Genomic DNA, 15,491 nt, shown 5'->3' with positions numbered 1-15,491 from the left:
CCATTTTTGGCATGTCCATCATCGAAGGGCAACAATTTATTTTAATAAATCAGGTGAATAAACATGCGTCGTCCATAAAATTACTTGCTGTGACCTTATGATGTTTACCGAAGGAAAACATATTGTTTTTGCTACGTTTCCTCTTCTTCTTCTTCCGCTCCAAACACTAACCTCAAACCTGGCCAATTACCTGATTTGTTGACGCCTCTCACGATGGCAACTGGTGTTGGGTTACATAATGTTGCAATTTCATAGCAGGAGGGATTTAGACTCCTGTCTGACCATACACATGAGTGTATCTGAGAAAGAATTAACAGAGCAGACCATATGCGAGGGTAGACATTGTGCATTTGCTTTGCAAATGTTACCTTTCTAGTTTGAGCTTGTCGTTGAGTCGCATTTGTGAGTCGAACCCAAGATTGTGACATGCCATGCCCGATCAGCCTCGTTACGGGTGATATATGAATATTGTCGGCGCGCGGAGGCATATGTAACACTGTAACGAGACTATTACTCAAAACATGTCGACAATCCTGAGTTATTCGCCATTATTTCGGGTATTTCGAACCATTTGTCATTCTCACCAACATTGTCGCCCACTGTAACGATCTGAGCATGTTAGTTGTTCCATATATCATATGTACCTACGGATTAATCTGCAATTCATGTAAGGCATGCCGTCTGCTAGACTTAACAGTCTGTAAAATAAACTTTCTGACAATGTCAATGCTTACCAACTTTTAGTTCTTCGCGGCAGTTTGGTTTGTTCGAATGACATTAACTGTGAAATTATGTTTGTTTGTTTGTTTATTTATTTAACCAGGATATACATGTCGCCTATTGGCGGTTTTCAAAGATTCCTGGGGGGATAACCCTAACAAAACTACATGACATTATAATTATAACAAAAGATTAAAGATGAACTAACAAAGGTCAACTATAAAATAGGTAAACTTATCGTGAACAAGACGAAGTCATAACTAACTCATCAACAATCAAATGAGATAAGGTAACATAGAAGTAATAATAATCGTTCAGATATCAAATCATAATGGTAGATAGTCAAAAGGTATGTCAACTTAAAAGTAAATAACTAAAAGTGGAGTTTGCATATCAATGGAAATAAATATAAATAATCAAATCAAAGAGACATGGAAAGTCAAATAATACAGAAGTTAGCCGCGCAAAACTACATCACAGAAACAAAACACTTCTAGTTGTATGTGTTCTGCTATGCTTTCCTTCTCTTCTGGGATGGGAGGTTTGACTCATGCTATCCATAGTTTTTCCAATGTCTTGTAAACGCCTTTTTTCCATTGTAAAAGTGGCTGCTAGAATATAAGTTGTACCTAACTTGAGTTCGCAGTCACTTAGTCCATATCCTTTTATTTGTATTCATCAGTGTGCTTCCGAATAAAGAATAAAAAATAAACTTTTGGAGAAAACATTGTACACGTTTTGTTTGACTGAATTCACTTTACACGTAATGATATATCATTTATTCAAACAACCATTAACGTTACAGAAATAAACGTATACAATTGAATGCGACAAATATGCTTTCGTATACCAACGTATACAATATTTCCAACATGAAATATCAAGTTGACTGGCATCTGATAAATGTATCAGAATAGCCGGTATAACCGCCCTTCGGGGTAACACACCAGCTTCGTAGGCGCGCGGCGCGGCGGCAGCTTGGTACATTACACCGAACAACTTGTTACACCTAACCCTTGAACATCTAACGCTAAATAGTGTTTAAAGTTATCTAATGATAATGCCCCTACTGTACTTGGTGGCAGCGAGTTCCACTCTGCGATAGTTATAGGAAAGAATGAGTTTTTGTACCTTTTCACCTCAATCCTTGGTTGATAACATATGTGTGACAGGGGCTTTCTGGTATACTTGGCTGCAGTAAAGCGTCATAACTATGTTTGCTCCCACCTCTCCATTTTAACTCATGTTACGCTTGAATAAGACGTATTCAATCACCCAACTGTCAAAGTCAAGCCTGGAGACAAATTTATCTTTCCGTCAAAATGCTTGAAGGATAATTCATCATTCCAACAAAGGTTGTCACCATCTTAGCACAACCGAGACCGGAGTCAGCGATCTCGTCCCCCCCTTTATTTCGCCCTCCCCGGGTCGAGATCTCTAGGGATTTCGCCGTCCCCGCTAGTGATTTGAATTTGTTACATTTCATGCTATATAGATAAATTTAATTTCATCCTAGAAGGCAATAACCGTTACTGTGTACAAATAGGTAAATATATCAAAGAATGTTTAGACCTTAAAACAAGTAGTATTAATTGACCCATTTATTGTTTTGTACGTAGGATAATTTCGTTGTACCCATGTATTGTCTGTATATCTACATGTCTTAGACCTTACGAAAGTCGCTGTACTTTTGTTGTGTCAATAAAGTTCTCTTCTTTCCCCCCCACACCTCGCCCGCTTTAGCAATTTCGACCAATAAAACAGCACAAATCCAGCGGTGTTGAAATGCCGGTTGACCATAGCAACAGGGGATAGTTCAACCGAGGAGGTTACTTTCTTGCTTCAACCGAACACCGTAATAATATCGTTAGACTTGTTAATCAAATCTGTGGAGGGCGAAATCGCTGGGGGCCGAGATCACTGTCACACGTCCGGCGTATCAAACAGGGTCTAAAATGGCATGAAAGTTCATCTGTGTTGGTACAAGTCATTATGAAATAAAGACTAAGCTTTAATTTCCAACACTTAGATTACAGAATTGGGACTTACCCCTAATTTTCGGTTGACTCCATCAACTTGTTCACGGAATGGACCCGTCTACTCTTGGAAGGTGACGTCAGAGACACGCGACTGTAGTAGCGGGTCATACGTGCCAGATAACTTGTGTCGCCCCCCGTCTCTGCTCAGGGTAGGTCTGTGAGCTCATATGTAGACCGCCTCCTTCTCTCCTCTTGCAAAGAAGTCCGATTCAGAATTAAGGATTTTATCAACCGAACATTTGGGGTAAGTCCCAATTCTGTAATCTAAGTGTTGGAAGTTAAAGCATAGTCTTTATTTCAGGGTCTAAAATGATCACTAGGTCAAGGACCAAATTCTATCAAAACAAGAATTATGAGATCTCAGACCGCCGTGAAATATTCAGTCTTGTGGAAATGTTATCTTTTTAAATCCTCTTCTGATTCACCACGGTGTCTACTAGGAGTTGAAAATCTCACTTGAACAAGAGGCTGATGTAATCCTCTTGGGTATCGCGCAAGGGAGACAGCTGTCAAGGAAGTTCTTTCAAGTTCTGCTGCAGTACTAACTAAGGTCAGCCACCAGGAGGCCCACGTTTGACATTGACTTTTGTCTTCCTACGACCTACCAACATACCAAATATCATCACAATCCACAAAAGCGTTCTGAAGTTATGATTCGTTTGGACCTTTATTTAACCTTGAATTTCTCTGTCGGCCGTGGCCGCTTTTCAAGCGTTCAAGGGCAGAGGTCATTGGTCAATAGCGCATACGTACAAAATTAACATAGAACAATTATGATAGCTACAAATGTGCAGAAACACACACAGACAGACCATTTTTCATGGAGGTAATTACCTGTCTGCTGATGTATTCTAAACTCGGCCTTTGTGGACCGTTCTTTAGAGAAGCTGTTGATCTTTTTCTGATTGCCATGGCTGTGAATAACACCAACCAATCCAGCTGTAAATTTACCACACCAACTAATCCACCTGTCAGATTACCACAGAAGCTAATCCATCTGTACATGTAGGAGTACCACAAAAAACTAATACAAATGTAGGATTATGAGACCAACTAATCCATCTGATTGCAGAACCAACAAGAATTCAGAGATCTCAGACCCACATGAAACCATGATGTTTGCAAGTCACGGCCTTTGGGAGGGGTTGAAAATCTCAAATCTTTATCGTGCAAGGGAAACACACCAGCTGTGACAGCTGCCAACGAAGGCATGCAACGAAAAAAACTGTAACAAGACTGGCAATGAAAAAATACTTTGCCATAGCGACGGTGGTTGCTGTTAGGGTTATTGTTCGCATGGCACTACCATGACTTCATGATTTTGAGGAAGCCTTGGTACCGTCCCCTCCCCTGAATGTATAGTGAACGAGCCCCGGGGTGACAGAAACTGGGGCATCCGGGGCCAAGGGTTTCCAGGAATGTGGGCACGTCAACAAACAGAGCTGGGAGACATTCCTGTGGACATTCCATGCCTGTGGACAAAATTCTTGTGTGATTCCTAGAATTCTTGCAAATTGCACACAATACTGTACCATTAGGCTCCTCCCTGAGACGTCGCCAAAAACAGCGAGCGTTACCAGATGTAAATTAAGTGATTAATTAAGGGTTAATGTCCCGCCCCGAGGTGAATATGGTGTGATAAAGCCTTGTCAGTTGCTATAACCACCGAATAAAGCCACCAAGTGAGCGCAGCGAACGAGAAAGGGCGGGCCATTAACGCTATTATCATATAGCTTACACGATAGCCTATCCAAACTGATGCAGTGAAGAGTGACACAATGTACTTGCACATGCTGAATAGAACATAGAATATTTGTTCCATATGGAGTCACCTAAGGTCACTGGGGGGGGGGTCATGTTCTATGGCCTTCTATCTGGGTCACAGGCAGGGAACAGGTGTTCTTATGGGAGTCATTGGAACACAACTCAAGTTATTTTTGGATTTTTTTAGAAGTAGAGCCGTGTTCTATTGGGTCACCTGAGGTCATATGCGGGTGATTGTTCATTTTGTTTAATGTATGGATTGGGATGAATAAATACCCGATTTTGACTCTATTTGTGACATTACGGCGACATAAAGAATGTGGAATGGAGCCTTCTGATTGGTCAACGTCACCCGGCTATATGATAATAACTTTTACATTTCACTTTGGGACAGACTGAATCCAACCATATCCATTACAACCTAACGTAAGAGCCATGCGGAAACACAAACACACACACGAACAGAGAGAGAGAGAGGGGGGGAGACAGAGAAAGAGAGAGGGGCGACAGAGAGAGAGAGCGTGCGAGAGAGCGAGAGAGCGTGCGAGAGAGAGAGAGAGAGAGACTGACAGAGAGACAGACAGAGACAGACAGAGAGAGAGAGAGACAAAAGGAAAACAATACCTCCATTTTTCATGGAGGTAACTAAACTACCCGTAGGATTACAATGCCGAGTAGCCCACCTATCTAAGGACAAAGAAAGTAAATTGTGTACCACGGCGATCTATATGAGATCAGTCAGAAATGCGTCTTGTAATCTCTTAATCTAGCGGGTAGATCTTGCCGATGGCCATGATTATTCCCTGGATGACGGCTGGGAAACGTTAGTGGATCGTAAACGGTTTGCGAACAGGCAATTACTTACCGTTCCCTTCCACATCTCTCTGTGTGCATTTCACAAAGTGGTGGGATCGTGTGGCGCAATGGTGGTGAATCCACCAACATGTCCTTTTTTTACGCCAAAAAGCAGTTACTCAAGCAACTGGATATGATTTTGAAAACGTCAGACGTTTCAGCTAGTATCCACTAGCTTTCGTCAGTGACTGAGAGACCAGAGGGGAAATGCAGGTTTATAAGCACAACCTATTGATTGATATGCAAATAAAGTGAAGACAAATTTTTGGAAGTCGAAAAAGGAACAAAAGTCAGACAAGTCAAGACAAGATGATGCAAATTAGTCTGAAAGCTCCTGTTATACAGAACAGGAGCTTAAGTGTTGTCTGTCCTCGGGGCTGGGAGTGCCAAATCCCAAGTGCCGGAAAGATCGACCCGTAGCCCCCCTTCCCTGTTGAGGGTGGGGTTGTACATTCTTTCATATATTGCCTCTTTAACACCCCGTTCCCACCAGTGTGTTTCGCGGTCTAAGATATCCGTGGACTCGAGTGGATACTAGCTGAAACGTCTGACGTTTTCAAAATCATATCCAGTTGCTTGAGTAACTGTTTTTTGGCGTATCGTATTACCTGGATGTCTAACCTTCATCGACGTTTCCTTTCTTTTATTTATTCACATATATTTATTGAGTATTGGGCAAAAAGCACAAGTTGCTTATATAACACCTTCTACTCAAAACATACAACGAGTATAAAGCACATTGACAAGATACATGCATAATTACAAGGTGGGTAAAAGTAAGATAAATACAAACAAGACAAGTTGGTGATCTATCAATTACGAGAATCTACCTGTACAGTAGATGGAGTTTTGAACTACATCGAAAACATTGAGAGTGATATGTGGACCCTCGAAGTGGTAGGGAACATATGGAACTGTCATTGAGATGCTGTAGCTCTACTTCGTTGGAGAGAAATTATAACAGAGTACTTCTTTGACTGGAATAAAGTTTACAATGTAGAAAGTGGTGTTCAGTTGTTTTACTATGATAGCCACATTTGCATGTAGGGTAGTCAATGCAATAATGTTGAAATAGATGGTAGTTTAACTGACTGAAATTAAGACGTTCTTTATGCCCTTGCCTTGGCAAAGGTACTTTATACTGCTTTCCTCACTCCACTCAGGTAAAAAATGAGTACCTAGCTTTGGTTAAGTCCCTTGGATAGGACGTTAAATGGAAGTCCCGTGTATGCCACACCACACGCACATTGAAGAACCAACCACATTTTCCGAAAAAGAGTAGGGGCATGCCCCGGTGTGCGATGGTTCAAATACTACTATTTGGTGATTCGCTTTCTGCTATGGACTCCAGGAAGAATAGTGTGAAATTTCCACTAAGGCCATGTTGATTTGATTATATGGATGACATCCGCGGGCGCATGAATTTTCGGCCGTTTGCAAAAGAAAAAAAAAACATTTCAACTATACTGTAAATCGAACTGAGCAAATATATACCGTAACTTGCCAAAAAAATATCGGAAACAGATACCAACGTCGTAGAATGCCAAAATCAAACAAAAGACGAAATGTAATTTGAAGGCTAGATTATTCACCATACCATACTCTGTGTCATTTGTTTAACCTTTATAACGACGTAGATTTTATAATGAAAGTAACTTTTTTTATTCGAACGCTCGCATCAGTTTTGGGGTTTTCAGAGGATGTCATTCATATAATCAAATCAACATGGCCTAATGGAGATCCTAATTAAAAAAATACTTATCCACACATCTACATGTCAAGTTTTCATAGTTCATTTTCTCTGTTCCCAGTTGCGGTATAGATATGAGTAATGGATGGTTGGGGAGGAGTTTTCTATGTAGTTGATGAAAAGTGTTGTTGAGCATCCATAACGGCTAGGTCAGAGGATGGCGGCTGAAGCACATCTATCAAGCCACGAAGACTGTGTTAAAGGCATTCGAATTCAATGCAATTTCAGGGCGGGTAAAACTTGATTTTCAAAGTCAATTTTCTGGTCATTCTTTCAATGTAGTAAGTTGAATCAATCCTATTCCATAGCATACTGATATCTGTGAGGGCGAATTGCGATATCACTGACACTTGGATTGTACTGTAGGCTGGTTCTAGATATTTATGGGTGGTACCCCAAAATAAGGAGATTTTAACGTAGGTTGTTTAAATTTGTAGCTGTTTCAAACGCTTCAAATATGAAATGATGTCACAAATGTGGTTTAGAAATGGCAGTAAATGTTAATATCAAAATATCAGACAGATTTCTTCGTCAAGAAAACTTTTTTTTTGTTTTGCCCCCTTAAAGTTTCATTGGATGCCTTTGACCAATGTCGATCAGCAATACTGTAAACGATATGATGATTAACTTAATAAGCTATTTACATTTCTGAAATCAAGTGCAACAGATTGCAAGAGTCTAGAGACAGATTCGAATATATCTTTACATGTCATGATTCCCACATTGCAAAAATAGGTAAATATATAAAAAATGTTTTGTTATTAGAAAAAAATACCGAAACATGTGATTATTTCCACTCGATTGTAACACTTTAACAAAGACTTGTGCTAGTCCTTGTTGTTTGAGTTATTATAAGATACGTTAGGTTTAATTCCACATTAGGTCTTATTCAACACATAATTTACTTGTTATTTTATGAACATTACCATACATTGTACCATGTGCAATTGTGGTGCAATAAAGTTCTCTATTTTTGATTACTGAAGCTCGTTTCACTCCCTGATTTAGCTTATGTCACTGAAAACATGTGTGAACAGATTTGTTTATCATACAAATCAAATCAAATCAAATCAACTTTATTGCTCAACAACTGTAGCTGGTACAATGTATGTCAAAGAAACAACAATGGTACATACACGAACTAATACTAAGAAATAATTCTAACGAGCTAGTCCATAATGCTACTAAAGCTAATCTATGGTGTTTTCTTAGGAAGAGTTATATTGCATACCGTAATTCAGGAGATATATCAGCTATTTATAATATGGTGTCGCTTTTGTAGTGATTCAAATATGAATTTTCCAACGTACACTGATATCTGAGTACACACGAGGTCATATGAAGGAAACACACAATTAGTACAAATTTGCACATTTTTTTGTTAACGCCCCAAAGGACACTGGCATAATTGTGTATAGATACCTGTAAGGTATGCAGGGGCATCCGTCTAAAGCCACCGATATTTATGCGGTCTGCAGCTCCTTTCTCTGAATATTGATGGAGTGGAAAATACGGGTGGACCAGTTGAATACATGGCAGAAAATGTAACCTTTGCATGTAGGCAAGAAGGTGTTTTTCCTCATACATCGATTTCAACTTTAGGCGTCACCAATTGAATTTGTTGTTTCTCGGATTTTTTCATTAAGAATATGAAGCGACAGGCCAAAAAACAGGCCAAGGCATTCCATGATAGCCGGAAATGTTACAATATGAGCCATGAAGTCAACATACCAGGCTGGTTTATAAATAGTTGTTTATTGCAAATTCCTGCCCGAGGGCTAATTGCATACATTATTAATAAAACAACAGATTTTGAACTTTTAATGAAACAAAATTGCATTGTTACATTGAAAAACTTTAAGATTTAGGAAGAAAAGGGCTTTCTGCAACCTTTGGGGCCAAAATATGTCTTTCATTGAGCATGTTGCATTTAATTTAGACCCCCCCCCAATTTTTTTCGTTGCAAATCAGAAAAAAATGGACAGGGGGATCCGAGAAGCAACAAATTAAATTGGCGTGGCCTTAACGCCACACATAGCCAAAAATGTCACACTATCCGAACTCTCCCCAACCATGGTAGGTTGTGAGCAATGATGATGATGATGAGCAATGTTGGCCAGGTCGGCTACAATTCAGCTGCAACAGCCAAATGTTTTAACATGTTCAAGACATTCGGGTGTGGACGGAAGGTTCATCCATGGTTGGCTGGTGGTTGGCTGGTGTTCGGGTGTAGATCGGGGCGTGGTTGACACTTATATTTGACTCAAATTTGATTCATATAGAACGGTAGGCGTCAATCTGGTCCGCTGCTCCCAAACTTCAGCCAACCTCGGTCGGCCGGTATTCAGAGGAAGATTCTGAATGTTTAAAAGGTGGCTATAGAAAGTGTTTAGTGGTTCGTTGTACACTAAGTAAAGACATTCACACAGAGATTTGATTTGTATGCGGGTCATGTAGTGAGAAATCCAGCAGGTTAGGTTGCAGCATTGATCGAATGTTTTCCAGCATGACAGTAACAGCGTTATAGTAATCATGGCGTTCTCTCTTCTCTTCCCATTACCATCATGAAAATGGATCGCAGGCACTACTTGCTGGCTGTAGATGAGTTGATTGTATTTGTGGCTAATGCCACAACATGTTTCAAGGACAAGTGTGGTATCAAATGATCCCTAGTATCTCACTCGTAATGAGACATGTGTGGTCCTTTCCGGTGCAGTCCTACAACTCATGTATTTTGTATGTACTGCAAATCATGGTTCAGGGCCATGTGTGGAAGATAGCGATTTCTGTTTTCAGTTATGAGCCACATTTATATAGCTTTATTCCTTGTAGATGAAGGTATGATAGCCGAAATAGGAACCGTTCTTTAAATTTAACAAGCGTTCTCTGGGTCTTAAGGTTAAACAAAATTTACAAAGATCATTCGGCTCACGAGTCGTTTTCCAAGACCCCTACACGTAGTGCCTTAAAGATATACAATACAATTTCAGGGGGAAAGACAAAAAATATTCTGGACGGGGAAATATTATATTGATATTAACAGCCATTTCTCACCTCATTGTTGTCATCATTTCATACTTAAACCTTTTGAAATCCCCCCCCCCGCCGGAAAAAAACCCTAAAATAGTCTACGTGAAACGTTTAATTTTTGGGTACCGGTCTACCACCCATGAATAGCTAGAACCAGCCTAACATACAGATCAAGCAACCGTTTTCCGTCAGTGACATCGAATTTGTATCTCACAGATATCAGTATGCTATGGGATAGGATTGATTAAATTTTCAGCTTGTACATTATAGGGATGGCCAAAAAATTGATTTTGGAAATCCAGTTTTGCCGCCCTGAAATTCCGCTGGATATAATGGTGACTTAGTATTAACATGTAGCTATCTGTTATGGTGATTGACTATGTGTGTCACGATGCATTAACACGAGACTTCGTTATCCTGCCCTCTCTGAACGGTCGACAGAGGTCAAAAACAGTGAAAAGCACGATTTCATTTTACCAGCGTTAGTCTGACTTATTACTACAACATCCACATCGACGGTTGAAGGTCTTCTCAACTTCCTTCCATTTCTCTATTGATACAATTCCTCACAACTATAGCAGGTGTCTCTCCTCATTTCTCTGCAGTGCTATGCATTTCACTAAGGCTAAGCCCCTGTCACTCAACCAGAACCTTCCCCCGAACACCAGCCGACCAAGGTTGGCTGTAGCTCCTATCACACATTCAGAACCTTCCCCCGAACACCAGCCGACCAAGGTTGGCTGAAGCCCCTATCACACATTCAGAACCTTCCTCCGAACACCAGCCGACCAAGGTTGGCTGAAGCCCCTGTCACACATTCAGAACCTTCCCCCGAACACCAGCCGACCAAGGTTGGCTGAAGCCCCTGTCACACATTCAGAACCTTCCCCCGAACACCAGTCGACCAAGGTTGGCTGAAGCCCCTGTCACACACTCAGAACCTTTCCCCAAACACCAGCCAATCACGCCCCAAACTACTTATGAACACCATGCAACCACGAAGCAACCATGGTCCAAACTTCAATCCACATCCGAAATTTTCGAAAGTTTTTAAAACATTCGGGAGACGCATCGAAGAGTAGCGGACCTGGCTGAACACCAGCCAACCTTGGTCCTACTACCTACTGTCAACCACGCCAAGTCGACTATATTCGGCTATGGGTGACAGGGGCCTTAGATAGCTTTTTAACATGTTCTATTTTCAGCTAACTTTTGTGATTATTTTGCTGGTCAAATCTCAATAACACATAGTATACCGTATCTACGGTAGTAACTCACGCTTTACCGCAGAAGTCTAACCTCTAGGAGATGCGCACAGAATACAAGCTGTATTATCTAACTGCCATCGGCCTTTTCAACGGTGCGGCTTCCAGACCCACTGCGTCATTGACGTGTAACCTTCTGACTTCCCAATTTTCTAGGTTTCATGCTGCATATATGTCATTCAATATGTACGGTGTAGCTAAACGGTATCGACACAGTGAAAACGAATGAACTATGGGGACCTTGTGCTAATGGATGAACCTGGAACACATTAGCCATACTTTACATGTGTCATACTGTCCTTGGTGCTGAACTTTCAACACCAACCAAAGTCACTACACAGTACAGTAAGAATAACAACTATCTCTGTCCTTGGTGCTGAACTTTCAACACCAACCAAAGCAACTATACAGTACAGTAAGAATAACAACTAGCCCTGCCCTTGATGCTAAACTTTCAACAACAACCAAAACCACTATACATTACAGTAAAAATAACAACTATCACTGTCCTTGGTGCTGAACTTTCGACGTCAACCAAAGTCACTACACAGTACAGCAAGAATAACAACTATCACTGTCCTTGGTGCTGAACTTTCAACAACAACCAAAGCCACTATACAGTAAAGTAAGCATAACTACTATCTCTGTCCTTCGTGCTAAACTTTCAACAACAACCAAACAACTAAACAGTACAGCAAGAATAACAGCTATCCCTGTCCTTGGCGCTGACCTTTCAACACCAACCAAAGCCACTATACAGTACAGTAAGAATAACAACTATCCCTGTCCTTGGTGCTGAACTTTCAACACCAACCAAAACCACTATACAGTACAGTAAGAATAACAACTATCCCTGTCCTTGGTGCTGAACTTTCAACACCAACCAAAGTCACTATACAGTACAGTAAGAATAACAAGTATCCCTGTCCTTGGTGCTAAACTTTCAACAACAACCAAAGTCACTATACAGTACAGTAAGAATAGCAACTATCCCTGTCCTTGGTGCTGAACTTTCAACACCAACCAAAACAACTATACAGTACAGTAAGAATAGCAACTATCCCTGTCCTTGGTGCTGAACTTTCAACACCAACCAAAGTAACTACAAATGTATACAGTACAGTAAGAATAGCAACTATCCCTGTCCTTGGTGCTGAACTTTCAACACCAACCAAAACAACTATACAGTACAGTAAGAATAACAACTATCCCTGTCCTTGGTTCCGAACTTTCAACACCAACCAAAGTCACTAAATAGTACAGTAAGAATAATAACTATCCCTGTCCTTGGTCCTGAACTTTCAACATCAACCAAAACCACTATACAGTACAATAAGAATAACAACTATCTCTGTCCTTGGTGCTGAACTTTCAACACCAACCAAAGTCACTAAATAGTACAGTAAGAATAACAACTATCCCTGCCCTTGGTGCTGAACTTTCAACACCAACCAAAGCAACTATACAGTACAGTAAGAATAACAACTATCCCTGCCCTTGGTCCTTAACTTTCAACATCAACCACAGCAACTAAACAGTACAGTAAGAATAACAACTATCCCTGTCCTTGGTGCTGAACTTTCAACACCAACCAAAGCCACTATACAGTAAAGTAAGAATAACAACTATCCCTGCCCTTGGTCCTGAACTTTCAACATCAACCAAAGTCACTATACAGTACAGTAGGAATAACAAATATTACTGTCCTTAGTGCTGAATATACAACACTAACCATATTGTCTGTACAAAAGGATGACAAGCATTCCTATCCTTGTTACTGAACATCGATTTCAATGGTCACTGTAGTACTGGCCACAAACACGTACCAATGCCCTCATTGACCACACCACTGTGCATTCACATGGCCACATCAGTGAAATGAGATCATTTACTCAAGACTGAACTTATGATGGAATTCGGCATCTAGTGTAGCTGCACCAGTTTAAACAAATTTGCGTGCTGTTTCGAATGTAGGAAATTCAATCAATGATCATCTGTTGGCTGTTATATACTAAAGGTTCTGTACATAAGATTTAGACGTCCATAACTAGGTACTGTAGACTGTAGATACATCATTAAAGGCATCCAATGCAATTTCATGGTGGCCAAACAAACAATATTCTGGATAAGGAAATGTTGACATTTAATGCCATTTCCCTGCACTTGTTTGACATCACTCAGCTACAAAACAAACTAAGTGATGAGGATTCCATTTACTTTATGGATATCAGCTGTAAATAGCAAGAACCAGATTACGATACGAAGCAAGCAACCGTTTTCCGTTAGATATCTGTATGCTATGGGATAGGATTGATCCAACTTACTACATTAAAAGAATGACCAGAAAATTGACTTTGAAATCGAGTTTTGCCGCCCTGAAATAGCAACGCATGCCTTTAAGTCTGAAATGGCATGGAAGAGTTAATGTATCGTATCAAATAGCGTACGTACTTCTGGCGTGCTTGCTGACGTCTTTCAGAATGGCCTCGTAGTTTGCCCCCTTCAGAACCGGCTTCGGGTAGATGTTGATGCCGGCGTTGGCAAACTTGACGACGATGCTCTCTGCCTGGAAATATGTTTTCTTGGTCGGGTCATCGTCACTGTAGATGACTGCCGAATCGTTCCACCCATAGCGGCGGAACAGGGTGACCAGGAACTCCCCCAGTTTACCATAGGAGACAAACGTCCGTGTTAAAAGGTTATACTCTGTGACCTTATCTTCGAATCCCAGCGCAGGTGCCCCCGCTGATAACTGCGGCACGTTCCAGTGAGATGCCAGCCTGGCCACCGGGGCGCAGGCTAAGTTACAGGCAGGTCCCAGGAAGGCGTGCGGCCGCTCGTGTATGTAGAAGTCCACGGCGACCACCATGCCCCACTTCCCGGAGCACTCGGAGTCGTCGTACACCAGTTGTACCTTATGTGGATACAGCGTAGTGTTCTCCACCTTCTCTATGGCGATCTGTATGCCGGGGATAACCATCGGTAGTGACCACATGTACTGCGGGTCCTCAGGGAGTATCACAGCAAGTTTGAAGTCGTCTGCCAGCGACAACGACGCAGCACAGAAAATGGCTATGAAGAACGGCACTGACCCAAGCCCATTCTCCATGTTTTGCCTGAAGATTCACTGCAACAACAAAACATGGGCATCTAGCCACCCAACATTGGGAAGTGAGTGATAAACCACGCACAAAGGCTCGCTCGCGCTGGCTAGGCTTGCCTTACGATGCGGTGCGCGGGCACGTTAGATCTTCGAAAGCCCATTGAGCAATGAAGGCACGGAATAAGATCTCCCAGGTCGAGCCATGGTTGGCTGACACAACTCCTCTCAATGCAGAGGAGATAGATTTGTTTAGTAGGCGGGGAATCGGCACAGAAAACCCGGCGTGAACGCAAGCGTGTTGGACAAGAGCCGTGCTGACGTCACGGGGGGAACAAAATTAGCGGGAAAGGTCGTATATTGACTCCTGCCATGAGAGAATTCAGGCTGCACCGGACCAGTTTTCTGATTAATCAGGGCAAAGGTGCGTGTATTGTACATCGATCAAACCAGGACGTGATGAATTGAGCAGATATAGCGCAGCGCGGATTGCATCCCTCTCATTACAGAGAGTGGCGCGATGATTCCACATCATCGCCACATCAATAGCGTATGGTTTTCTCGTCGGGCATCCTTCATTTAGTCTCTCATTTGGCGGGGCGAAATCAATCATTAGCTGCGCGTTTTTGCTGCGCCAGGATCAAAATCTATTAACATGGGTGGATGGGGTCGTGTGGAACCTAGAGGTCCCGGGTTCGAGTCCCGACATGCCACCGATCTTGTGCCATTGGAAAAGGCACTTTACACGACTTTCCTCACTTCGCTCAGGTGAAAATGAGTATTGTATTTCTCTTGTATTGGTGGCGGCATTACTATAAGTTGAAAAAAAACAACTTGAGTGTGCCGTCACCACGTCTTGTGATGACATGTTGGAAAACAAAATTCTTTACGCACATCTTAAAGCATGCGTTCAGTTCCTCCATTTGCGTGTAGCTTTACGCAAGCTTTAAGGAGTATTTCGTAGGCTT

At 41.6% G+C, this 15,491-nt stretch overlaps 1 protein-coding gene across 1 annotated transcript in view; it reads right to left on the bottom strand.

Moving 5' to 3' along the window:
* LOC109463099 (atrial natriuretic peptide receptor 1-like) overlaps positions 1-14,532 on the bottom strand; it is a 65,026-nt gene extending 50,494 nt beyond the window's left edge. Inside the window, exon 1 of the mRNA XM_019759812.1 lies at positions 13,875-14,532. Coding sequence (XP_019615371.1) covers positions 13,875-14,532 — 658 coding nt within the window. The remainder of the gene's footprint in view (positions 1-13,874) is intronic.
* Between the last annotated feature and the right edge of the window lie 959 nt (positions 14,533-15,491).

Source organism: Branchiostoma belcheri, unplaced genomic scaffold (genome assembly GCF_001625305.1).
Source record: "Branchiostoma belcheri isolate BF01 breed outbred unplaced genomic scaffold, Haploidv18h27 scaffold122, whole genome shotgun sequence".
NCBI classification, from domain to species: domain Eukaryota; kingdom Metazoa; phylum Chordata; class Leptocardii; order Amphioxiformes; family Branchiostomatidae; genus Branchiostoma; species Branchiostoma belcheri.
The sequence above is the reverse complement of the archived record's forward strand: the minus strand, read 5'-3'. Positions and strand labels throughout refer to the sequence as shown.